At 37.4% G+C, this 26,448-nt stretch overlaps 1 protein-coding gene across 1 annotated transcript in view; it reads right to left on the minus strand.

Moving 5' to 3' along the window:
* Positions 1-4,870, minus strand: part of Pka-R1 (protein kinase, cAMP-dependent, regulatory subunit type 1) — a 145,399-nt gene extending 140,529 nt beyond the window's left edge. Inside the window, exon 1 of the mRNA XM_090375903.1 lies at positions 4,750-4,870. Within this exon, the coding sequence (XP_090232029.1) occupies positions 4,750-4,752 (3 nt within the window). The 5' untranslated portion in view covers positions 4,753-4,870. The remainder of the gene's footprint in view (positions 1-4,749) is intronic.
* Positions 4,871-26,448: the final 21,578 nt, after the last annotated feature.

The raw sequence follows: 26,448 nt of genomic DNA on the forward strand, positions 1-26,448 counted from the left end.
GTTCCAATCGATATCTGGAGAGTTAAAATCCCCCATTATAAGATATTCTGATTTACTGATCCATTCCGTTTCTTTGTATAGTTGTTCGTTGTCCTCATCACAGAATAAGCCTATAACAAACTCCTCCTCTCATTTTTGTATACTCCCACTCTCATTTAGCCATCAGAATCGCTTCAAGTCATCAGGGAATGGACTACACGAGGTGCAGAATGCATCTATAAGCATACTGGATCATGCAGGCTCTTTTTCATCCTTAGCTGCCTCGAATTGGAGGCGGCGAGTTACTGCTAGAAATGAGTGTAAAAAAAAAAATGTTAAAACAACTTGTTATCTAATTAGCTCTTTCCACCTCATGCATCAAATGCTCGATCGGGTCAAGATCCGATGGTCAATAAGTCTAATGAAATATAGTAAGGTCATCTATGCTCCTGGAACCATTTCTGAATGGTCTGTAACTTGTGACATGGTGCATTGTTCTTTTGGAATGAAAGAATATACTGTACTCAGTTGGCAACAACATTCAAGTAGGCTGTGGCATTCAGACAGTGAATGTGGCATCCTCTGATATCAGGGGATTTAACGTGTACCACAAAAATTCTATACACATCACACTTCCATCATCATCTTGTATTGATTCTTCAGCTTTAGAGGTATGCATGATCTTGCTGTCAGCATAGAATTGGTTATCAACATCTGGGCCAAAATTTTTTGTCGGAGCAGGAGACTTTTTTCTCTTCCTGAAATATGCAGTATCAGTATTCTTGTGTCTGTTGTACTCTTAGCTGTTTGTTTTTTGTTGACAAGAGTGGAAACTCAGTGAGGTTATCTGCTGCCTATCCTTGATGAGGTCCGACGCATTGTACTCTTTTGCACACCACTGTTTTAATCAGCTGTCATTTGACTGATTGTAGCCAGTCTGTTGGATTTTGATTATTTTCGCCTTCCATCGACCTCTCATATCGACAAGCTGTTTATTTCCCCAGGACGGCCATTGACTAGATCTTTTCTGGTTGTTGGACCGCTCTTGATAAATTCTAGACACTTTGCATGGACACCCCAGTAGAGCAACAGTGTCCATGATACTTGCATCATATTGCACTGAAAATTATTTACATGGCTGTTTGGCCTATTATCTCGCTGAATCACACACACAATTCCTTGGTATCTGGCAGCCTGCTTTATATAGCTTCATGCGGACACGTGAAGGACATTATCTGTAACTAGCGATCGATTTCTTGGATGATGTGGGTGTACTTAATAAACTTTCCACCGGTAAATATCCATAATTCATGACTCATCCAGATGTTGTGGGTATAAGAGTGTATGCTATTTTTCTGAGGTGATCAATTTACCTGGATGGGTATAAATTAGTATTTATACTTGCTTAACTCTAATTAGTTCCACTATCTTCTTTTTTCCTCTTTCGGGAAGGTAGCAAGGCGTATGGTTATTCACAAATTATATAATGCTAAAAAGAAATGTTATAATGTGTTATAAGTGTCTATACGATTGCATAGACACTTATAACACTTATAACATTGTATTGAACCGAATTGGACTATTTTATTATGTAATAATGGGAAAATCGAAAGGTTTTCATTAATTGTTACAGAGTGAGGAGTTTTCAAAAAGTAAAAAAAAAAGTGTTATGTAATTAGTGGAAAGCCATATTTTTAATCCAATGGCAGCCCTCTTTGAAACAATAAATGGATCACAAATGAAGAGGAAAATGAAGAAACAAAATAACACCAGCTCATATTTTACCAAGAGTATTTGTGCTTCCCTTGAAATCTTGACATCCTGCAGAATAAGAAATAGTGCACTGTGAAGCTTACAGCAATTGTCCTTGAAATGACGTCTGAATGACGACTCAGTATAAGGAGGAATTGTGTGGGATGAATAATGCTATCGCGCACTTTACTTGCTTGAATTTTGTTTTAATAGTTTTGCTGCCATATGTGATTATATAATCATTCTTATTCTGATTCATCGTGCTCCTTGCGGAAATGCAATATTTGTCGATTTTCTCATTTCTGTTGAATATAATTTAGCAACTTAGTGGAGCACAGTTCTGATAAATGTAAATTGATTTAAATTATATCTGTGAGACTATCGTAAGTTTTTACTTAAATATTAATTAAAATTATTTCATAGCGATAATTAGACATGGTTCATTGTGAACTGGGGCCTGGGCTATACTAGCTGTGGAAAAAAAAAAAAAAAAAAAAAAAGAGTGGGTGCATCGGAATGTGAAAAAGAAGGTTTCATGCCGTATTAGTACAAATATATAGTTTCAACCGATAATTTTTTTATATCCCATTACCGGTGACGTTTGTTTTCAGAAAAGAATTTTAATAACCCTTGAACGACCATGGCGCTCCTTATATTACAACTATTAATCTACACTGCACGACAAAATTAACAGAAAAAAAAAATAAATAAAATGTTTTCATGAATATTTTTTTTGCGAACAGTGGCGCCGAAGGCGAATATTTGACAAAACAGGTATCCTGGAATGCAAATTCCGAGTAACCAATAGAAATCAATCTACCACTTTATACAGCAGCACATTATGCAAATTTTCATGCCTATAAAAACACGAGTTGCGGCCGTATCACTTCATTCCCGTTTTTTGGATTTCTCAGTGGGATAGCCACATCTCCAGTACTCAGGATGGCAAGTCATCGTCTTTAGATGATTCTTTGAGATGGCGGGTCGTTGAGCGATTCCAGTCTCAAGCAGAACTTGCACTTGGCTTAATGTGTCACGCAGTGTCGTTTCTGCACTATGGAAGCAGTTTCAGGAGACAGGAACCATTACAGGAAGAGCTGGTCAAGGTCGCCCGAAGGCTACGTCAACCAGAACAGACCGCTATTTGGCTGTAACAGCAAGACGGATGCCTACGATGTCCTGTCATCTATTTCATGAGGTTACTTCAGCCACAGGTGACAACATTTCCAACCGGACTGTGTTAAGAAGGTTCAATTTAAGTGAACTCCAAGCAAGGAAGCCAGTGGTTTGTATTCCATTAACCCCAAACCCTGCAGACCTCGTCGAAACTGCTGCCATGAACATGTGACTTGACTGACAAATGGGGTAGAGTTCTGTTCTCTGAGTCCCGTTTTAGCCTACAAACAGATTCTAGATGTTACTTCATCCTGGAGACAACGAGGAATGCGGTACCATCCCTCCAACATCAGAGAAAGGGACACTTACGGTGGAGGCGGTATTCTCTTGCGGCAGAAGTAACGAGCAACGGCCACACCTCTCTTCATGTTTTTGATAGGGGTACCGTAACTGCACAGAGGTATCGAGAACAGGACCTGGAACCCTATGTGCGACTTTTTAGGGGTGCGGTTGGCCCAGATTTTCTTTTCATGCACGATAAGGCCACTGTACATATTCCTCAAGCAGTGGAGGAATATCTTTAAACTGAAAATATCTAACGACTGCTGCGGCCAGCACGACCAGCAGACTTGGATGAGCAAACGTGGATGACCGAATCAGATCGAATATGCGTGGGACGCCCTTGGGCGTCGCATTGCACTCGACATTCAACTCATCGGTCACTTGGTGAACTAAGGCCTGTGCTGGTGGAATATTGGGATTTGTTGTCATAATAACGGACAAGACGATCCCGCACAACAGACCAAACATAACCCTCATCGACGTAGCGGTGCCCAATACCAGAATCTTTTAGAAAACATACGAGGCAAAGATCAGGAAGTCAAAGATAAGTCATGCCATTGGTTAACCAATGACATGATGCCCAAGAGTCTCCATATGAACCTAGAAGCAATAGGCCGCCCAGAGAACACTGACATGGAACTCCCGAAAGCGGTGATCCCTAACACCTTTAAGAGTTCCTTGACTAACAGTAATAGTAGTAACCGGACAAAATCCCCATAATGGAATTTATTTTTTTTTTTTTATATAATAATAATAGTAACCAGACACAACTAACCATTCCATGCTCTTCGTACCGGTACTCGTCACCGTGTGGAAAAATCCCATAAGGAAAATCATAGCTGAAACTTCTGTTGATAACTGCAACGGCGTTCACTTCTGAAACTATGGTTATGGTCATGAAAAGCTGCTTCTAACAAGTAAAGTAATGTAAATTATTTGCTCCTTTAAATTAAAAAAAAAAAAAAAAACTTAGCGAAACACTGCATTAGTGCAGTTCTTTCCAAATGTACTTGCCAAAATAACTCTAACACCTTAATTTTGTAATTATTCGATAACCACTTGTATGGAATAATAACAAGGGGAAATTATCTACTTGTATTGAAGATGCCTTATAGGGGCATTTTCACAAAGGGAACTCTTCCTAACCATTTCCTCCCCACAACGGGGTAGACCCGGCTAGCATCTCATGCACCTGCGGATAAATCCGCCCTTGTCCTTTTTGTTCCTTCTCTTTGGGCCAAATTTTTTTTTAGACAAGAATAGATTTTTAAATCACTGTATTTTAATTAATCAGTAATATAAATATGCACTGAAAGAAAACTAATAAAGAAATACTTGTCGCGTAACAAATTAAAATTATTTCATCATTAAAATACTAAATAAATAAAATGCAAATACCGTAATTACTCTTCGTTTATGAGGGCTGCGACAAGGTTACTTTCGCTAAGACATTCGGTGGTGTAAATAAACGCAGTATGGCTATTTTAAGAAAGCAAACTGTTATTGAAGTTGAGTACACTCATAGCTAGGAAAGAAGAAAACAAATAATAATGTATTTACCATGTCGATGTTCCTGTTATAAGTTATAGAACTGCAAAAACACACACACAGTAGTACTTAATTATTTACCACTTAAGTTATAACCGATTAGTACTTCCAACTATGGCCATTTCACGAAAGTTTGTTCGCTACCCTGTAGAAGGAAGCTAAGAAGAGACTGCACGCTGAATTTCAGCTTGCTATTCTCAATTACAGAGAGTCAGTGTGAGCTGCATTTTCTTTTTTTAATTAATTAATGAATAGGCACGTCCTTTCATAAGTTTCATCACGCCACGTCTTAGCTTGCTTTCTTCTGCCTCTAAGCAAAACTGCAAAACTTAGGTCCATATTTAAAACTATGAATCTGAAAAATAAAATACAGACTATTATGTTTTGTTCACAGTTGACTATTTGTTCTAATTACTAATAAATTTGAATGCAATTTGAAGTCTCTGATTCTCAGATAATTCAGTAGGGGATGGCAGCGAATGCAATCCTGAAAGTCCTTCACATTTTTGAGATTATCTTCTAAATAAAACTTTGGTTTATTAAAAAATATATTAAATGAACTGTTGCGATAAGTATTTTCGTTGGACAGCTTTCTATTTACTTTTTCAACAGTCCGCAAATGGTCAATCGTGGTACATCGAAATAAAAATCAAATTTTCTGTTGGATACCAATGCCTGAAATTTTATAAATTACTTGCTTGATTTCATTTTATTTATCTATGTACTAATTAATAAACAACATAATACATTACAAACACGTGCATAATATTTGTGTATATTCAACACTTCTAAATTTGTGAAATATTGTATTTGACAATGTAAGGTCAAAAAATAATTAATAATCACCAAAAGTATTAAAATTTAAACTTCCACTATTTCTGTGACATTTATATTTTTTCAGTGACAATTTGTTTTAATAATGATAGGTTAGAATGTAAGTAGGTATAGAAATTAGAGCAAGACATTTCTTTAAAGTTATATTGTAAAAATACGTTTTTTATATTATCAATGCGTAATTTGTTTCTGTCTTTTGTCCACTAAATATTTATTAATAAAAAGACCCTTTCTATATTTGTGTTGTTAGGAGTTATTGCGGAAAAAAATGTGCTTTTTAAGTATTCTGAGTAATGCTCTGGGTTTTTTGCATTTTTGAAAAATTTGGTCCATTTTTCATGGGCTGGAAAGTGATTGAATTGTTTGTTTTTGCTTTCCATTTCTACCAATTTTTTTAAGCTTGTTAATTGATCAAAACATCATCAATTTGAATCTCTTTAGCGACCAAATACTGGACACTGCTTTCTCCATCCTTCCATGTTGGCTTTTCATTTAGGTTCGTCCATATGAAACATAAATTCTTCTAGAGGTTTCTCATCCAATTATCCAAATACTCCAGGCAATTACTGTATACAGATTTCATCTCATCACAAAAAATTTCGCACATATTATCTTCGTCCTGCGCACGTTTTTCTAAAAGTAATGATTTAATTTTCAGTGGAATGAGTGTTTGAGTTGAGAGTTCTTCAAGAATGTTCTTCGCTGATTTTAAACTATTAATACTTCAGCAATTGATTTGCGTTCGCTTTCAATTTTTTCAATATGAGTATGGAATACATTCATCAGCAAATGGACTAACCAAGGATATAATTCACTGAACTCATTTCCAAAAAAAAAAAAGATTAACGTTGATGACTTTTGTTGTGATAAAAAATGCCCTCAGTGCTGAAAACATTTGAATCATCCTTTCTACACTCGAAAATACAGTAGTGACAACCATCCTGTTAGACAAGAGCTATTAGAGAGGAGCTATCTGTACCGAATGTAAGTTCACAAACTCAAAATATTCTTGAAAACCCTCAGTTTGCGCATTTGTGATCTGAGAATGTTGATAAATTTTAAAGACAACATTTTAATATCAATTTCCAACTTTTCAGTTACACTATGTACCTAAGTATTTAAAATATGAGCGGGGCAACCCACACCATTCAATTTTTTTTTTTTTTTTTTGCAACAATCTCTTCAGTTTTGAACATATATTATTCCCTTTTTCATTGCGCCTGATTCCTGAAAGTGTATTGCAACTGCCAGCAGTAAATGAAATACATTTTTCTAATAAATTATGTTCTTTAGTTTTCTTTTTAAATAGTCAAACACCGTTTTCTATTGTCTCATCTGCTGTCTTTTCTATTTCAATCAATTTTGACTGTAAACCACCGACTTTTTAATCAAAATATTCAATGATTATTGGAAAATATTTTTACTAAACCATGCTTACTAGCAGCAATAGAGATACCACAGAACAGTATTGTTTATTTAGATCGTTTTTAACGCATCTTTAACCGAGTGTTTTGCAACCACAGAACCATGATTGATGATGGCATCAATCATGGTTTTGACACATAAAACTTCTTAGCAAATACAGTACAGAGAAAGTAAAAACTACATTTCTTCAAGATGGATGTGCAGTTCATTGAATTAAAACTCCAGTGAAAAGCAAAAACACCGTCGGCTGCGGCGACATTAAGGTTTTGATTGCTTCACGATTTCAAAATAAGTTGTCGGTTTTACTGAAGAACTTTCACCTCTAATGACATTTTTGTGTTTTTCGCTTTCCATATGATGTTTTAAATCAGAAGCACCTTTATTTGCCACAGAAAGGAATGCTCATGATTTGCATGTTAAATATTCCGCTTCCTAATCATCTCAACCACGGGTAATATATGGGAATTTCTTTTTTAGGTCTTCTGTGATTATATTCTTTCGTTTTGGCATTGTGGTTAGGGCAGTAATCCTATTAAAAAGTATTGTATTATATTATTATCAGTTTTATTATGGCAATCACAATATTTTTGAATTAATAGAACGGTCGCCAAATACGAACTCAATTCAAATTTTATGGATATTGTGAAAGGGAAATTGGCGAAATTAATGTCTAAAAATCTTTGCGAACTTTAAAGAAAAAATTGTTGCAGTTTGGAATTCAATAGGAATCGAAACCTGTCAAAAACTATCATTGCGTTTTAGAATGTCAGGCAACTCATAATTTCTTCTTAATTATGAATATCTTTAGACTGATACCCAGCACAATCTTCAATTTTGTTTTCCATTCATCAAAAGTTACCAAATGGACTTAGCCACTTCCACCGTCGTGCCATATTAAACAAAAGTGTGCTATGTCTTGAAAGAAAAGCTCAATGCGAAATCGGCATCCTACAGGCAATGTATTTATGTGTTTCTGTATGGGATGAAGTTGATGAAAAAGTGATCACGACTACTTCAAACATGCTGGATTTACCGCCTTGAATGATATGTGTGAAGTTTCGGTTTCTTCTTCCTCTATTAATTGCGAAGAACAGTCCAATAATAGGGAAAAAATATTTGAGCGTGTGGGCCATCACCTAAACTTACAGGAAAACTCAAGCCTCAAAGATTGTGCAGAAGTGAATGCGGACATTGAATTTTCCGGATATGGAGGAATAAAGTGGAGCTCATTACAGATGTAATCTTCTAAAATTTGCATTTGTAAACGGTCTGTTGGCACATTTTAAAAACTGGAACGCTCTTGAATGATTTTTTAAAAATCAGAACGTCGATCCTTTTCATTTCAACCGTTATAGAAGTAATCAAAATCCGTAAACTTCGGGTTAACTGTCGAGTGGTGACAAGCCTATAATTGTACCATGCATTTATTAACGTACAGCATAACGTTTGGCATTGATAAATGTATAAGTGTGTCAGAGATTTTTCGATTGTACTAAAAGGGTTTTGTCTCCCTAATATGTTTCCTAATTATACTTGCGACGTGCTAAAATACAAGAAATCGCCTGTAGCACTTCAGTTCTTTCTTATAGGCAAGCCGTTAGCTGAAAGCAAAAACAACTATCTCAGGCGAATCTATTGAGGGCACAAAAAGAAAAACATGTCTTGGTAATGACACATCAAGCACAATGTTAACGAGTCGAATTCTCCAATTTCCAATCACGTGATAGCGCACTTAATGACCGACGCACATGTAGTGAAGAAATGTCACAACACAAGTTCACAGAGGCAATTACTGTATCAACGTTAATAATATTTTTCTGTATGGAGACATGACAAGGACACTGAATATGTTAATGGCCTTATATTGTTTATTTACTGTTGCTAATATGCAAGTAAATGTACTTCAAGTATTATATATTTTTCACTCACTAAATATTTGTAACTTTAATCATTTTTAAGTTGCTCCTTGACTACTGTAATCTGGCTAAACATAGGCGATCATGCATCTGAGAATAATTTGCTTATTTTACAGCACCGAAACGTTTGGCAATGATTATCTGCATTAATGTGCATGAACCATTTACTGATCAGCAAATCGGTCATAACCAAGCAATCATATAAGTTATGGTTGTTTGTATGCCTCTTTTTAATGACTGAAAACAGACAGTAGTATCATTTAGGAGATAAAGAAGCATGCCATTACAAGCTGCAGAAAGGAAGATAAAATTATATTTATTGCTTGTGAAGGTGGGAAAATCTGGTAACACTTCCTGCTCAAAATGAACACATAAAGGCCAACGTTGATTACGCCATCTGGTATTACTAATTGCAATTACAAGAATGATTTCCTAACATACTTTTAATTAGAACCTTCACTTGGTTTTTACTAACAGCAAGATATAATTTTCTTACCTTTAATTTTCATTTATTTGAACTGAATTATTAACTATTAACTAAATTAATAACTCCTATGTAATAATTTAATTATTACATAGGAGTTCATAAAAATAACATTGAATATAATTATAAATTAATACTTTTAATTAATTGTAATTTTAAATAATTGTTTAAAAATAAACAATAATAATAAATAAATATGCAACAATAATTAAAGTTATTTATTTAGTTAAATAAATGAACAATAATACTTATTTAATAACTCTTTAAATAATTGAAAACAATTTTCATTAATTGTTAATTAAGTTGTTACCGTTAGCATTAATATTGATGTTGGTACAAGGAAGACAGAATTTAGCATTAGCATTAGCATTAGCATTAGTAGAGGCATTTGATGCAAGAAAGCAAGCTTATGCAGCATCAGCCAAAAAAAAAAAAAAAAAACCCACTTCCACTTCACCCCTCTGTTCGTTCAAAATACCTGTCCAGCTGAGCCTTAAACTTATTTAGGCTATCAACCTCCACAACAAGGGATGGAAGTCTGTTCCACCAACCAACCACCCGCTGGCTAAAGGCAAATTTCCGCACGTCTATCCTACATCTGTCTTTCCTCAATTTGAATTTATGCCCTCTCAGGTGATTTTTCTGAGCTAGAGGAAGAATCCCATCAGCATTGAGCATGCTTAAACCATTCAAGGCTTTATACACCTCTATCAGATCACCTCGCTGGTGCCTAGTCTCCAGACACTGTAATTTGCAAAACTTCAGCCTTTCTTCGTAAGAGCACCCCTTTGTTCCATTCACTAATCTTGTTGCCCTTCTCTGTACTCGTTCCAGCAGCTCTACATCCTTCTTGAAATGAGGTCTCCAGACCTGTATACAGTACTCTAGGTGTGGCCTGACCATCGCCTTATACAATGGAATAATCACCTCCTTATCCCTGCTGGAAAAATTCCTGTATATCATTGACAATACTCCATGAGCTACTCTTGCAGCCCGTCTGCACTGCTCAGAGAACTTCATATCTGCCTGCACAACCACCCCCAAGTCCCTTTCATTCTCTACCACTGTCAGTGTAGTACCACAGAGTTGATACGTTGCTCTGGGGTTGCTGTTTCCCATGTGTAGTACTTTACATTTATCAATGTTAAACTTCATTTGCCACCTCTCAGCCCATCTGCTCAACCTTTCCAGATCCTGTTGCAGCAGCATAGTGTCAGTAGTGTCCTTGACAACCCTGCCAACCTTTGTATCGTCTGCAAACTTGGACATTAAGCCCGATATACCATCATCAATATCATTTATAAATACAGAAAACAATAATGGACCCAAAACTGAGCCCTGAGGGACTCCACTAATAACATCAGTCCACGATGAGCAGTGTCCATTGATTACCACTCTCTGTCTTCTCCCCCTCAATTTTGGAAGACATCAGCCCACTTCTTAAAAAAAAAAACTTCATGTAGATACTACAAGTAATCCAAGCTGGCCTTTGAATTTCCCAAGCCATTAACCTCAACTACACTGCTCCACAAAATAGTAGAACGCGTAGAAGACGTGGTGTAACTCGTGCAGCTTGCGATGAAGCAGGACAAAATTTGGCATGGTGGTGTACCATAGAAAACGATGGAATGAGGAGACAGCGAGAAACTTCGGTCAGGTATAAGGGACATTTATAGGGGTTGTGTAAGTTTTACCCAAAATGTCACATTACAGAACTTGCTCATCTCCTTGAACTTTATTGAATTTTTCTGGGAGTTATTTTTTAGTTAAATTCGAAAAATATACTTTCCAAATTATCAAATGTTTATGGTAGCAAACGAGCTTCTACGTTGGGGTATTGTTTACAGAGAATGAATTTGCAGTGCTAAGCAGGCAAAAAGGAATACTCACTTACATAATTAAATATCCCATATACATATAAAAGCAGCATTAATAAGAGCTATATCACATCACCCATCACCCTAGCTACATCACCCATGCCTGCAGGTTTTTTTTTCGTGATCATCAACATTAGGAAGCACTGTATATGGTTACCCCCCTTTCTTTCCAGTGTAATTGCATGTAAACTAATTTTTAAAAGAAGTTGCGAAAAAAGGTAACATGTAGCATACAAATTGACTTAGAAGCCAAGTCGGTTTGTATAGATCATTTTGGTTGCTATATATCAAAGTCCATCTGCCAAAACTGCAATATCCAAAATGTTTTACAGATCATTTTAAGTCTTCTTTACAAAAGTAATATAAAATATTAATTTTTTAATATTAATTTTGTCAAGTAATAATTTTTTTTATTACTTTACGAATTTATTAAAGACTTAAAGTACATGCTGTCTGTAAACCGAACTACTGTTTCATTTTGATATGATACCTTTCCTGGAAACAGTTTCTTAAATTCTATAGAAGTTATAACCGTAAGAGAAGTGACTCGATATGATTGAAACCAAATCCCTAAATTACATTGTCTCAGTAATCAGAATAGTTTCAACTGTGTTAGGTTCGATCGTGCAAGAGAATGAAACACCACACTTCACGAATACCATCGATCAATGAAGAGATGATCGATGTATTTTACGTGAATTTTCTTGTGACAAGTGACGATGTTTATTTATGAACTCCAAAAACTGAAAATGAACCTCATTGGACATTATCATTCATTTAGTACACTGCATTCACGTAGACGGTAATTCGATGTCTGTGGATAAACGTGGTGAGTTAACCAACTTTGAAAGAGGGATGGTAGTGGGTGCCCGACGCATAGGTCACTCTATCACGGAGGTGGTACACAAATTGCACTATTCCCGTTTGACAGTATCAAGAGTGTATCGGGAATACACCATTTCCAGAATAACATCTCATCATGGAAAGCACTGTCGGCAGAGAAAGGCGGCGAATGAACGTGGCCGTCGACGTCTGTCTTGCATTGTTTCAGCCAACCGGAGAGCGACAGTGGCACAAATCACCGCCGACTTCAACGAGGAAGGTGCCAAAAACGTCTCCACCAAGACCATCAGGCGATCATTAGCTGCAATAGGTTATGGAAGCCGCCAACCCACCAGAGTCCCATTGCTAACACTGCGACACAGGACTCAACAGGCAGAAAGAACATCAGCACTGGACCTTGGATGACGGGTATCCTGGTCCGATGAGTCCCGTTTCCAGTTATTTCGAGCGGACGGGAGGGTGCGTATCTGGCGGAAAGCGTACGAAGCTGTGCACCCGTCATATCAACAAGGAACTGTTCAGGCAGGTGGACGGTCGGTAATGGTCTGGGGCATGTTCAACTGGTACACGTTGGGACTTCTGATACGTCTAGACGCATCTCTGAACGGTCCAGGTTACGTGGCCATCCTTGCAGACCATATACATCCCTTCATGGTCATCGTGCACCCACAGGAAAATGGACTCTTCCAACAGGACAATGCGCCTCCCACAGAGCCGTGGTGACTAGAACATGGTTCGAAGAGCATTCCGCAGATTTTACCACGATGGAATGGCCTCCCCGTTCAACGAACATGAATTCTATGGAGCATCTTTGGGATGCTGTGGAAAGGTTGGTTCGAACTTTTGATCCTCCACCCAGGAATGTGACGGAATTATGGACAACGGTGCAGCAAGCATGGATGGAAATACCTGTGGAACGCTTTCGTGAACTAGTGGACTGAGTGCCTCACCGTGTGACTGCCCTTATCCGGGCGAAACCCCTTACTAGGTAGGTGTCCTATGATTTATGTCCATTCAGTGTATGTCTACGTATTGGTTTTTCAACTTTGAAATTTTTCTGTCGAACCACATCAATTCAGTTTCTAATATTCTGAAAATCCTTCCACAACACAGATTTGTATAGTTGGAATTTTCTCTGGCTTAATTTTGTTCTAACACTTCTGTCTGGAATGTTAAGTGATGTGGCATACCACCTAACTGATATTGCCTTAGGACGTTTAGGCTATATTACGACGTATATATTTTGTTTATAAATTGCGTGTGTTCTGTGATCGATTTGCTGTTCGGTGGTCGAAAATCCCGACTTTCAGGGCTCAACATACTACCCTTACCTGAGAGCGACTGACTTATCTACGTTGTGAAAGAGGACCATGAAAATTCCTCAAACCATTTACGGGATTCGAACTCAGGTTTTCTTTACCCGGAGTGGGAGAACGGTGATTATACCAACTGTACTCACCTAAGTGATCTGCAGGAACTGCGAATTATTGCATCAATAACTCGCCTTATATTTTCTGGACATGACACAAGACTCTCTTGTGGAACATGACGCCTCTTGCACTGAGTCCATTGTTCGCCATTTAATAGTTAGAGGTAATTTAGAATAACGAGAAGGTTAAAAACTGATCACGAAAGCTTCCATAATGGAAGCTCACGGAAGAATTAGGTGCCAAGTCCTTTTGTGAGGCTGATAAATTCTCAGCTCACAACGATCGGGTAAATTTAATTCTTTATTCGATGAATAAAACCGATACTCAGGATATTGGGGCTAAATTGTCGGAAAACCGTTTTCGATTAGAACCCGCGATAATTAAGCAAGGGAAAGCCAACTTAAAGGTGTTGAGGAGGAGATGTGAGAGAGCCAATGAGAAGGCAAGAGCCCATGACTACCACAAGCTTGCTTTCGCTCTTAACGGGGGAGAAAGAGGCAGCGAGAACTCCGGTCCCGCGCTAACGACAATAAGCAAAAAGAAGGTTTACGTTCATAGCGAAACCATGCGCACACCGGGCCATGACGCAGGCTTAAGTAACTAAAAGAACAGTCCTCTTTCATATTTACTACTTTCCCTACTGCCATTGGGAGGAGGCGAAGAATTCCCTTTTTTGCGTAGGCAATGAAGGAAAAATTTAAAGGGGGAAAGTAGCGCCGAAGCTCAGGCATATAAGGATAGACAGGGGCCCAAAAAGGAGAGATGGGAGTTGGCTCTTCGTAGACGTACAACGAGTCGGAAGATCAGCAGAGCAGCAAGACACAAAGAAAAGAAGAAAGGAACAAAGGCAGAGAAGAAGCAGAGCGGCCACCAGGCACAAATCGCCCGAAAACCAGTAGAGGACCCCAACCAGATTTCGCTGGAGGGAAGGAGGCCGTATAACTGAATTCCAGGAGCAAGCGGATCAACTGGTAAGCCATTATATTGTTCGTGCGAATGTAACAATCGAAAAACGAAACCAAACTAATAACATTTTCAATGCTTCTTTCCTGATCCCAAATGAATTACATGTTAACACAATATAGGTTAAACGACTAGAACGCTCCCATAAACGCCCGAAAATTCCCATCCTGTTGCCCACGAGAAAAGTGCAGTGTATTCTTGCACGATCAAGCGCTGAGTTCCGGATGATGATGAAGGATGCACTGAGAGATAACAAGCCAGGAAACTTAGCCACACCCACTGGTGTTTAGCCTCGCAATATGAGTAGTACCAAAGATATCTATGAACATTCTGGACGTTTAACCTAGAACAAATTTGAATTTATGCCCCCTTACGTTCGTAATCTGAACAAGTGGAAGGATCCCATCAGAATTCAGCGTGCTCAAACCATACAAGGCCTTATATACCTCAATCAGATCACCGCGCAGGTGCCTAGTCTCCAGCCACTGCAATTTGCAGAACTTAAGCCTCTCTTGGTAAGAGGATCCCTTCATTCCCCTCACCAATCTTGTTGCCCTTCTCTGTACACGCTCAAGTAAATCTACATCCTTCCTAAAATGAGACCTCCAGACCTGTACGCAGTACTCAAGGCGTGGCCTGACCATTGCCTTATACAGAGGGATAATCACCTCCTTTTCCCTGTTAGCAAAATTCCTATATATCATTGGCAAAACCCCATGACCTGCCCTGGCAGCCTGCTGCATTGCTCAGAAAACTTCATCTCTGCCTGCACAATTACTCCCAAGTCTTTTTCATTTTCTACCACCTTAAGTGTAGTACCACACAGTTGGTACGTTTCTCTGGGGTTACTTCTACCCATATGCAGTACTTTGCATTTGTCAAGGTTAAACTTCAGTTGCCACTTCTTAGCCCATCTGCCCAAATTATCTAGATCCTGTTGCAGTAGCACACTGCCATTACCGTCATTAACAACCCTGCCAACCTTTGTATCATCTGCAAACTTCCACATTTAGCCTGATATACCTTCATCAATATCATTGATAAATATACAAAACAACAGTGGACCTACCACCGAACCCTGTGGGACTCCACTAATACCATTAGTCCAAGAAGAGCAGCACCCATTGATTACCACCCTCTGTCTTCTCGCACTTTACCATCCTTTTATCCATTGTAGCAACTTACCCTTAATACCATTCTGCTCCAATTTGTACAATAGTCTTCCATGCGCAACAGTGTCAAAAGCTTTCCTGAAATCCAAATATATGATATCAAAATTATTTTTTGCATCGAGTTCCTTTGTAACCACATCATAATATCCTATCAAATTTGTCAGACAAGACTTTCCCTTAACAAACCCATGCTGTGTCTGAATTATTGCTGCAGTCTTGTCTAGATGATCCTGCAATGCATCTTTAACCAGTGACTCCATTATTTTACCCGGAACAGAAGTTAAACTAACTGGTCTGTAATTACTCGTGTCACCCTTCGATCCCCCTTTGTGAATTGGGGATACATTTGCACATCTCCAGTCCGTGGGAACCTCCCCTGAGTCCAAGGATGCTCTCATAATTATGGCTAAGGGTTTGCTTAGTTGCTTTGCCGCCTCCTTTAATATAACTGGATAGATCCCATCCACCCCAGGTGCTTTTCTTACGTTTAACTTCAACAATTTCTCTTCCACTTTGCTCTCAGTTATTACAAAATCATTAAGTATCTTGCTACAATTTGATAACCTTCTGCCATTTTCAAACCTTAATAATTCCTCACGTGTGAATGTAGATGCAAAATACTCATTCAGTTTGTTTGCTATCTGAGAAGGATCATCAACTGTCGAACCATCGATGTCAAATGGACCAATCAGATTCATCCCTTTCCTTTTAGTGTTTATATAAGTAAAGAAATCCTTGCTGTTTTTCTTAGCATCTTTTGCCAAGGATTTCTCGTAATCTGCCTTCGCCTGCCGAACCTCCTTTGTCACCTGATTACAGATTAACTTATACCTGCCATATGCTTCTGAGTCGCTTGATAATTTATATGCATCCCATGCATTTTTCTTCTCTGTTACGAGTCTCATTAGTTCATTTGACAACCATTTAGGCCTAAACCTTGAACAATATTTCTTAATAGGTATGAAACTTTTAGTAGCTTCCACGATTAATTCCTTGAATGCTTCCCACTTAGAATTTACTGTTGGTAACATCGTCAGTTGATCCCACTGTACAGAATTTAAAAACTGTCGGAGACCACTGTACTCGCCTTTACGGAAGCAAAAACCCTTTCCTTTACCCGTGATGGTAATTAAATCTTTAAGTAAATCCCACGTCAGTACACTGTGATCGCTGCCACCTAGTGGTTCTTTTATCTGCAAATTCCTAATACACGAATGATCACTGCTGATAACCAGATCAAGAGTATTACTTTCTCTGGTTGCCTCTCGAACATGCTGCTGCAGAAAACAGTCATCCAATAAATCCACAAAAGTCTGACTAGTGTGTGAGTGCCCAACGCACAAGTTCCAGTCAATATCTGGGAAGTTAAAATCCCCCATTATAAGACATTCCGATTTACTGGCCCACTCTATTTCTCTGTACAATTGTTCATTGTACTCATTCGAGTCATTAGACCTGTAACACACTCCTACTCTTATTTTTGCTTTCGCAGTGTTTATGTCACACCAAACTGACTCAACAGTGCACTGTTCATCTATATCAATTGGATGCACTTCTTTTGATTTTATGTTTTTCTTTATTAACAGCATAACACCTCCCTTTCTATTCTGTCTATCCTTTCTGTACACATTGTACTCCCCAAATTCCAGGTTGATAGGTTGAATAAATTTAAGGAGGAACTGGACAGGCATTTGGAGGGAATGGTGTGATTTTTTTTTTTTTTTTTTTTGTTGGCTGATGCTGCATAAGCTCATACATTTGCTTTCTTGAATCACATGCCACTACTACTACTACAATCTAGTACACTACAAAAGGTAAGAATTGTGAAGGGTTAATGTTGCCAGATAAAATACAGGATTTCTATGAAGAGCAGAATGTACTAGTTAATTGCCTGATCCACATATTTGACATTATGGAATGTAACCAACGCTGAATGCCACAATTTAAACAAATCACCTAAGTAGAGTGCAAGTGTTGTATATCTATTTTGTTTTGTGTCAATAAATATTGTTATGTGTTTCACTAAGTCTCGTCCTCTCTGCCCACATCCAAACACACCAGCGCAGGTAAGAACCAACTAAGAGGAGTTATATGCCGGGGATCGATTCGACGCACTGCGATTGTCCGATCCTTTAACACAACGCTAATCCTTTGCTGCAGTCACAGGGGTTATATAACTTCTGGAGACCGAGGGCGGGGATTTTGTCCTAAAATATTGTGAGTAGAGCGACTAGACGAAAAAGGGCGTCGCCCCACAGAAACTAGAGGAAACAAGATGGCGCCCTGAAGCGAACAAGCGAGGAAACCCAAACAAGGTGCCACGTAGCCAAAGAAGACAGCGCCACCCACAAGATGGTGCCGCGCCGCCCTACACTATTGTATCATAATAATAAACGTTGGATTTTTACTTGGCAGTGGGGCTTGTTTAATTTCTTCTTCCAACACTCGGAACGGTCTTCCATATCGCTATCTCCTCCCCTCCTCCCTATTTCTGTATCACTGCAGGTGTCATTCAAATTTAGAGATTTCTTTTAAACTTATAAATTTGTAATAGGATTTCGGACGCCTATTACATTTACTATTACTATATGATGGCTATTGATTTTGAGGTTCATATCTGCTACAGCACGATCCTACTAGCCACAATGAAAGTGTAATCGTCGTCATAAATGAGTAAATATATTTCACAATTATAATTGATTGGAAACTGGCGTTGCGATTGCATTCATAGACATTTCTGTATTAAAAACTCATCCGCGGGCGGTAAGAGAAAATGTCATTATGTCTAAACTACTCTTTCTCAAGGCGTGGTGAAATAATGGTTTCACCGTTAGATTAACGTTACAGTGGTTTGTGTATACTCTTTTTTATCTGCCTTAGGCTCGTTTATTTATTTTATCGTTATCCATGTGAGAATCAACTTATATGGACCACATAGATTACAAGAGCCAATGCATCGCCAATCCCTAAAGGCGGTTCTAAGAGTGAAGTCGGTAACTATAGACCGGTTAGTTTGACTTCAGTGGTAGAGTAAATATTAGAGGCAGTGATTATACAATCTGGGACATTTAGATAGATATGGCATTCTGAAGGACACACAGCACGATTTTTGTTAAGGGAAAATCATGTTTAACTAACTTAGTAAGCTATTTTGATACAATCACTCATGAGCTTTATGTATGGAACAATTTCGATAGTTTATTTGGATTTTAGTAAATAATCTGACTATGTCACTCATGAGAGGTTGGTTACTGTATAAGTTGGAACATAGGATTACTGGAAAGATCCTAAGATTGATTGTAGGGTGGCGCAGTGCAAAAGGTAGAGGGTTGTAATTAATGGATATTTTTCAGATTGGTGTAACGTGAGAGTGGGCCCCTCAGAATCGGTTATTATTTTATTTATTTAATTCAGGTAAAGTAAAAGTTACATTCACCGCTAGACAGCAATCAAATGCTGGGAGGGTAAACACAACTATAATGTAGCAATACAATATCTGTATTGGGTAATATAAAAGATACAAAGGCGAAGACAGATTATGTTCAAGATAATTGATCAATATACATTCAGCGTCTGTCAAAGAAGCGTGCGGAGATGCCGGCAAGATCCTGTAGGCTGACTGGAACAGGAGAAGGAGCGCAGATCCTTATAGAAAATCCTTCTCGCAGATCCTTCTCTATTAGATCCTTATAGATCTAATAGAGAAGCTACGTTGAGCGATGGTGAAATGAAAGGTCTAAAATTTCAAGATTGCCTAGTTATCAGCAAAAAATTTTGTTCTGTAGGCCTTGTTCACGCAAATCGCCTCAGGGTTGATGTTTAAGTCGTTCAGGAGTCCAATCGTGTTTGCTGGAAACATATGACTGAGCGAGCTGATTTGGTTGTTTCAGGAACTTCCCTATACCTCACAGCAGTTATTGTTCCTACCATGAGGAGCTTCGTAGATACATTGAATATTAATTGGGCCCAAAAACTATCCGACTTCTTTCTCAGATGTTCATGAGTTAGTTTCGTGTTTGAGAAATGGGCTGTAGTAGTATTGAATTTGGACTCATTCATGAAATTCATACTGGACCATTGGTTTGGGTTAATAAAGGCGCGAATTGATGAAGCTCTATCACGCTTAATGTCTAAGTTTGCAGCTGATACAAAGGTTAGGGTGATTAACGACAATAATCAAAGTATGCTACTGCAATAAGATCTAGAAATATTAGTTGACTGTGCTGAGAAATGGCAATTGAAGCTTAACATTGACAAAGGTTAAATTTTAATTGGTATGGTACTTTAAATAGTAGGGTACTGAGTATGGGTAGTAGTAATTTCAGATTAGCGTTCCAACCTTCTGGTACTACTTTTATTGGTGGAAAATAAAAAAAAAGATCTGAGGGTGATTGTGCAATCATCAGATATGAAGTTCTCTGAGCAGTGCAGGCAGGCTGCCAGGACAGCGCATGGAATTTTGTCAACGATATACAGGAATTCGGGTAGGAGGGATGAGGAGGTAATTATCCCATTGCATAAGGCAATAGCCAGGCCACATCTTGAGTATTGCCTACAGGTCTAGTGGTTTCATATTAGTAAGGATGTATAAACTGTTGGAACTGGTGCAGAGAAGGACAACGAAATTGGTGAGGGGAACAAAGAGGGATGCTCTTGCCAAGAAAGGCTTCAGTTTTAGTTCTACAAATTGCAGATCTGGAGACTAGGCACTTGCGAGGTCATCTGATTGAGGGGGGGTTTAAGGCTTTGAAGGGACTGTGCAAAGTCAGTGCTGATGAGATTCTTCCTCTTGATCATATTGAGGGGCATGAAATCAAGTTGAGGAAGGTCAGTTGCAGAATAGACGTGCGGAAGTTTGTCTTCATCCAGCGGTTGGTTTATTGTTGAAACAAACTTCCATCTGTTTTTATGAAAGTGGATTGTTTGAATAAATTCAAGGAAGATCTAGACAAACTACTGGAGGGAATGAACAGGTGATGTGGTAGATTTTTCCAACCAAAACAGCTCCAACCAAAAGATTTTTCTTTTAATTGGAGCTGTATCAGCTTGCTTTCTTAAATAATTTTCCACTACTAATATTAATACTATTATCGAAATTATTAAGTTTAAATTAATTTTGTTTTAAGGACAGCTGATGTGCTACGTTCGAGCAGCACATCGCATGATAAGGATTTCCATCGCATGGAAACATATTTAAGAGAAAAGGCTACAGCTGTTGACTATAAAATTCCAATGGAATGGATCTACTTTCCGGAAGAATATTAATAATTATCATTTCAAATACAAATGTAGCCAACAGATAAACTTTTGTAGAGAATTATATATGTATGCTGTTTATGTTTATGAATGTCTTCACAAACTATTATGGTGTAGATAAGTTATCTTAACTTTTATGGATCTTAAAAAGGATCGGATTAGATCAGTTGCACGCTCAGCAGTGAAATATTGTGTGGGTTAGCTGGTTTAGATATTATTTTTGCTGTCCTGATACTTGCAGTGATATAGTGTATATCACTGCAAGTGTGTCTTAAATTCAAGGAAGTGTGTTCAATTAAGTGTGTAAGTGTGTTTTAGTGTCTTAAAAGTACTGTAATTGAACTTTAAACCCAGACGCCGTACGTTTGAATGCTGTTAAAATCCCACGTAGCAGAAACTTCACTACCCTCGAGCTTGAAAGTTGCAATTTTTGTGATACATTATAAAATTCTACCAAATGAATTAATTATTAATATTATGAATTGGCAAAAATCTATGTTTCTATTCTAGTGTAATTGTCATATTTCTTCACGCAATATTTATTATTCCATACAAAATTTATAAATAAATTGGACACGGTATCCAGGGGCACGCAAATTTGCTGCATGATGTATATTATGTTTGCAGTGATGATTGATGAGAACTCTGATTAGGTTTTCGGTGAATCGTTATGATAGGACCGATAAGTACTGACGTCTATATTCACTGCACATTGATTGGTGTTACCGAAGGCAGCGAATTGGGATTAGCGAAGCCTTTTCAGAGGCTGCCTCACAGAAGGACAAAAACTTCAGCTTCTCTCACAGAGAAATTTCTTTCTGGGGATATCTGAAAATGCTATCCTGCAACTATTTTATTTTATTATGGTTAATATTTACGAGAGAGGAATGTTCTGGATTTTCTATGTTTACGGGTGAGTTGGCTTAATTCTTCTATCACTGTTTTATTTTCGATTCAAATCGAAACGGCTTTCTGTGAAAGGTTTCTTCGAAGGACTTCAATATAAAAGTTATATGGTGGCGAATCTGGACTGTGCAGGGTATTTGGGCGTGTTGCAAGCGAATATTTAGAAGCAGGATGATTCTTTCTGTCAGTTTACCAGGTCGTTCGCGTTTGATGTTCATCCGTAGGCTGTTCAGTTTCAAGCATACCATTTCGAGTCATTTCAAGTCCAGCAAAAGACCAGGAACACTGAAGGAAGTGTTCATTTAAATTTTTCCTGCTGTAATCTGGGATCGAAATGTTTTCACTCTAAACTCATGATAATCCCATTTGCAAGTTCTTACGCTCTTCTCTCAGAAACCTTGAAATCCAATGAGCTGCAACGTTGTAATCAAGTTCATAAATAATAGATCATAAATCATAAGAGGAGCACAGAAGAAGAAATCCCCCCTCCTCGGTAGAAGTGGAACCCAGTTATTTGATTTTTGCACTAAAACATAATTGCTACCTTTTTTTGACCATGCTCGAAGCTTGTTCAAATCTCCCTGAAGTAGCGCTGTTTGACACTGATTGTTAACCACTCTCACAATCTTTACATCATTTCCATATTCTGACATCATGCCCTGTATTCCCTCGTCGATAAGAGTTATAAAACTCGGAAACAACTAGCTTATGCTCAAGAAATTGCAGCACGAGATCATTTGATATGTTACATTCAATATGCTGTCGTAGAAATCCATAAAATTCCCCATAAATAAACTGTCTCTAAAACTTACAGGGATTATGGAAACGATTTTGTCAATTAAGTTACCACATTGCACAGGAGATTTTTTTTCTATTTTCAGTTTCTGTGTTTCGCAAATGTCAAAATATGGAGTAAAATATATTTAATTTTAATTACATGGTAATGTCAACGAAATTAAAAATAATATGAGTTTTATTCATCTTCATGTTAAATGTATTTACAGAACGTGTGGGAACACCTATACCTTTTTTATAATTTACGCGATTTTCTCCGACAAACAGGAAGTGACATTACAAAACTTAATGTGCTAATATCTCTAAAACTGTGTTTCTAAAACAAAAAAAAAAAGGCTTAGGAATTTTCATTTAAAAATTGGTTTAAAATTGCTTATTTTAAGTCAATTTTTATAAACGTAATCAAGATCATAGGATCCATTTTTAACATTTAAATGTAGTGTAATTACAGACTGGCTGAAAGTCCCTAAGTATTAATAACGTTGAATAAAGCATTTTTATTGATGTATAAAGCTATTGCAGTTAATGACGAGAGATAATTTTTCATATACTGTAATTAGCATGGTTATCGATTTACTTTCTTCCCATTAACCAGATTCACCTTTGTTATCCCTAACTTTTAACGTAAGAACCGGTATTTTATGTTCTTCTTTTGCAGATTGGAAATGTTCTGCAGTTATCAAGCTGGTCGAGGAGATAAAAGACTTCCAGTATGACATTTTGTATTTATATTCAAGTAACTCAGGTGAGGGAATATTGTACCTTTTTATTTTGCCTGCTTAAACCTACTAAGAATGGTTTCAAATTTCTGAATGGGTATTACTACTTTACTCAATGTATTGTTATTTATTTGTTCTAAAACAACATACTATTATTTACAACTTTCGAAAATGCCTTTTAGTGTGTTTAAGAAATGTTTAAAATGCAGATGAACCACCCTGGTTCATTGGCGAAACGTTGGCGAAAGATTCTCCTTGCTTGGATTTAGGAGAGGGCATCCCTTTTCAGTTGAAAAAGGGGATGCCCTTTTCCCGCCCCCAGGGATCGTCCCTCCCATTTTCAGAGAAATGTCGAACATGATGTGACATGTTTGATGCACTTCTGATAACATTCAGGAGAATATACATTTCAGTAAAGTTGATAATAATTATAGCCAGAGATTCATAATTAACTCCTTTTTTCTTCCAAGAAATCCAGGCACAACTGCCTTAAATGATCCATGCGGTTTGATAGCAGAATCAAGATACAAAATTCTTCATTAATCCAAGCTTTATATGCAAACGTAGAAGATCATTTTTGGTTCAACCAGGGCAACATATTTTATGTTACTTCTTCCTGGTTGAACTAAAATATGTTCTTCTACTTTTGCATATAACGCTTGGATGTAATGTAAACAATGTAATGTTCTTCTGTTACAAGACAGTCTCAAAAACAGAAAACACACAGCATTTGGTGAAACATCCTTGCAGACTAGAGATAATCCAATTACCTTAATATCATCACAGACATTTCAAGCAAATCATGGTACTTTGTTGCGCTCTGGATATTGGACATATTTTCATATGTTTCTTGCAAGAAAACGCATGAAATAGAGGAACTTGGAATATTGTGTTCAAGTATGGAGACCCCCACCTAAAGAAACATTGTTCTTCTTGAAAGGGTCCAAAGACGGGTAATTCGCCTGGTGAGATCGGCAAAAGGGCGTCCATATGAGGAAAGACTTCGAATATTTGGGCTGCAGAGCTTGGAAACTAGGTACCTTAGAGGAGACTTGATTGAGGTGTTTAAGGCTCTGAGAGGAATAAGCAAAATGAATAAGAACGAAATTTTCAACGTTATAAATGATTCTAGAACTAGGGGCCATAATTTCAAGTTACGGGAGGAGTTGTTTAGACTGGATTGCAGAAAGTTTTATTTTAGCCAGCGAGTTATAAATTACTGGAATAAGTTACCTACATGTGTGATAGAGGCATAACTTTATGGTTGACTAAAACTGTTAAAGTGGATGGCCCAGCAAAATCAGCTAAATATATTCATTATGGCTTCCTTTATCCTATAATTCTGGGGGAGGGAATATAGTATCGGGAGGTTTTCATTATATGGAACAGACTTTATTACAGATGATATATTAGGATGTTTGATGCTGTGCTTGCCTTTTCAGGGACATCTGTGATATTTCTGTCATGCAGAAATGGCAATCGTCAATGTGGTTGCGTGGTCCTTGCTACAAAAAGGCACATTTTTAAAATTTATCAGTTAGCCACACATTCTCACATTTGCGGTGCAAGCAACACACCACATATGGGGAGCCAAAGTTTTTTCCTGATCACCAATCTTGCAACCAAAGTACAAAGATTATGCATGTTTAATGATACCGCAGATTTTCTTCCTGTGAGTTTGTGTTGTAAATCGTCCACACTCTTAGCAGAAATTGTTATGGTAATTCAGACCCTTCCTTTGCTTCTGCTTAAACATTTTAAAAATGTAATACTAAGCACAAACATGGAAGAAACAAACAATATGTAGTAGATACGCAGATAAATTGTACACGTACTCACATTAAAACTGTTTTTCCGTTACTGGAACATACGAGGTGGGTTAAAAAACGATTTGTATCCATCCGGAAGTAGTTGGGATAAAAAGATGATTTTCGGTCTGATACTTTAATGTTGATAGCAACCACGCAAACATTTTGTTTCTTTGCAGTGCTGAATGAAGTGAAGTGTCACAATGGATAAAGTGGAAATGGTCGCTGTTTATAGAGAAAACGAAGACTATACATATTGCAGTGTTGTTACACATGGTTATTAAATACAATATTTTGAAGAGTAGTCGCGAATATGATTATAAGATAAATCGTACAAAGCTGAAAAAAATAAAAAAGTGAGTGTTTGTTAGTGTATATCTGACTAAAACTTGATGTGTATTTACTGAAATTATTGTAATTTTCAGATCTTTCGAGCTTGACATGTGTTACAGAAAGCCTGCATGAAATTGGGAAGTCAATATATTTAAGTCACGATAATGAAGGCATAAACTACGTCATTGCTTTGGCTGATCCCTTTATAATAGAAAGAGTGTATGAAAAACTGAAGCGATTCGTTATCATTTATGACAACAACATTATTGTAAATGCTCTAAATATGCTCAAAAAGGTAGGTTGGTTCAGGTAATAATTTTCCTTATAATATATTAGGGCAAACACTGGAACAGAAATTCTGACAAGGACGTTCAGTTTTGCTCCTTTATTGTATCATCTGTTGTTATACTAAACTGGTGTACGTTTAGGTTTAGAAATTATTATTTTTATTTATTTTGATAGTTAAAGTAGCAACGTTGAACAATATTTTTAAAGAAACAGGATTTTTTAATTAAAACCCCAAACACGAAAGGTATTACAATCTATAGTACTTAGTAATATGCATGGGTTGAAGGTTGAAAAAGTGAAAGAAGATATTTGTCGACTTGAATTTCTGTAGAGTGTAATTTTCAGGAAATGCGTGTGAATGGAGGTTGTTCCAGAAAATGGAAGTTGAAGGGACAAATCAGAAAGAAGAAGAAAAGTATCCATAGAAGAGGCATGCAGCAGAAAGAGAAGGTTTATGAGACAGAGATTGGAGAGGTTTTGTAAGGGATGGATCATTAACAGTAACGTTTCAATAGTGAATGTACAGCTTCTTTCTCAGAGCGAAGTAATATGGCTGAGTTATATACTTTTTAACTGCAAACGGACTGTGATGTCACTTAACCGACGATTTCAGGAAATATGTTTGGAATATTGACGTAATGCTCTTTAATTACACTGATGAT

The sequence above is a fragment of the Mastigoproctus giganteus genome, chromosome 6, assembly GCF_048544385.1.
Source record: "Mastigoproctus giganteus isolate SK-2022 chromosome 6, ASM4854438v1, whole genome shotgun sequence".
NCBI lineage: Eukaryota > Metazoa > Arthropoda > Arachnida > Uropygi > Thelyphonidae > Mastigoproctus > Mastigoproctus giganteus.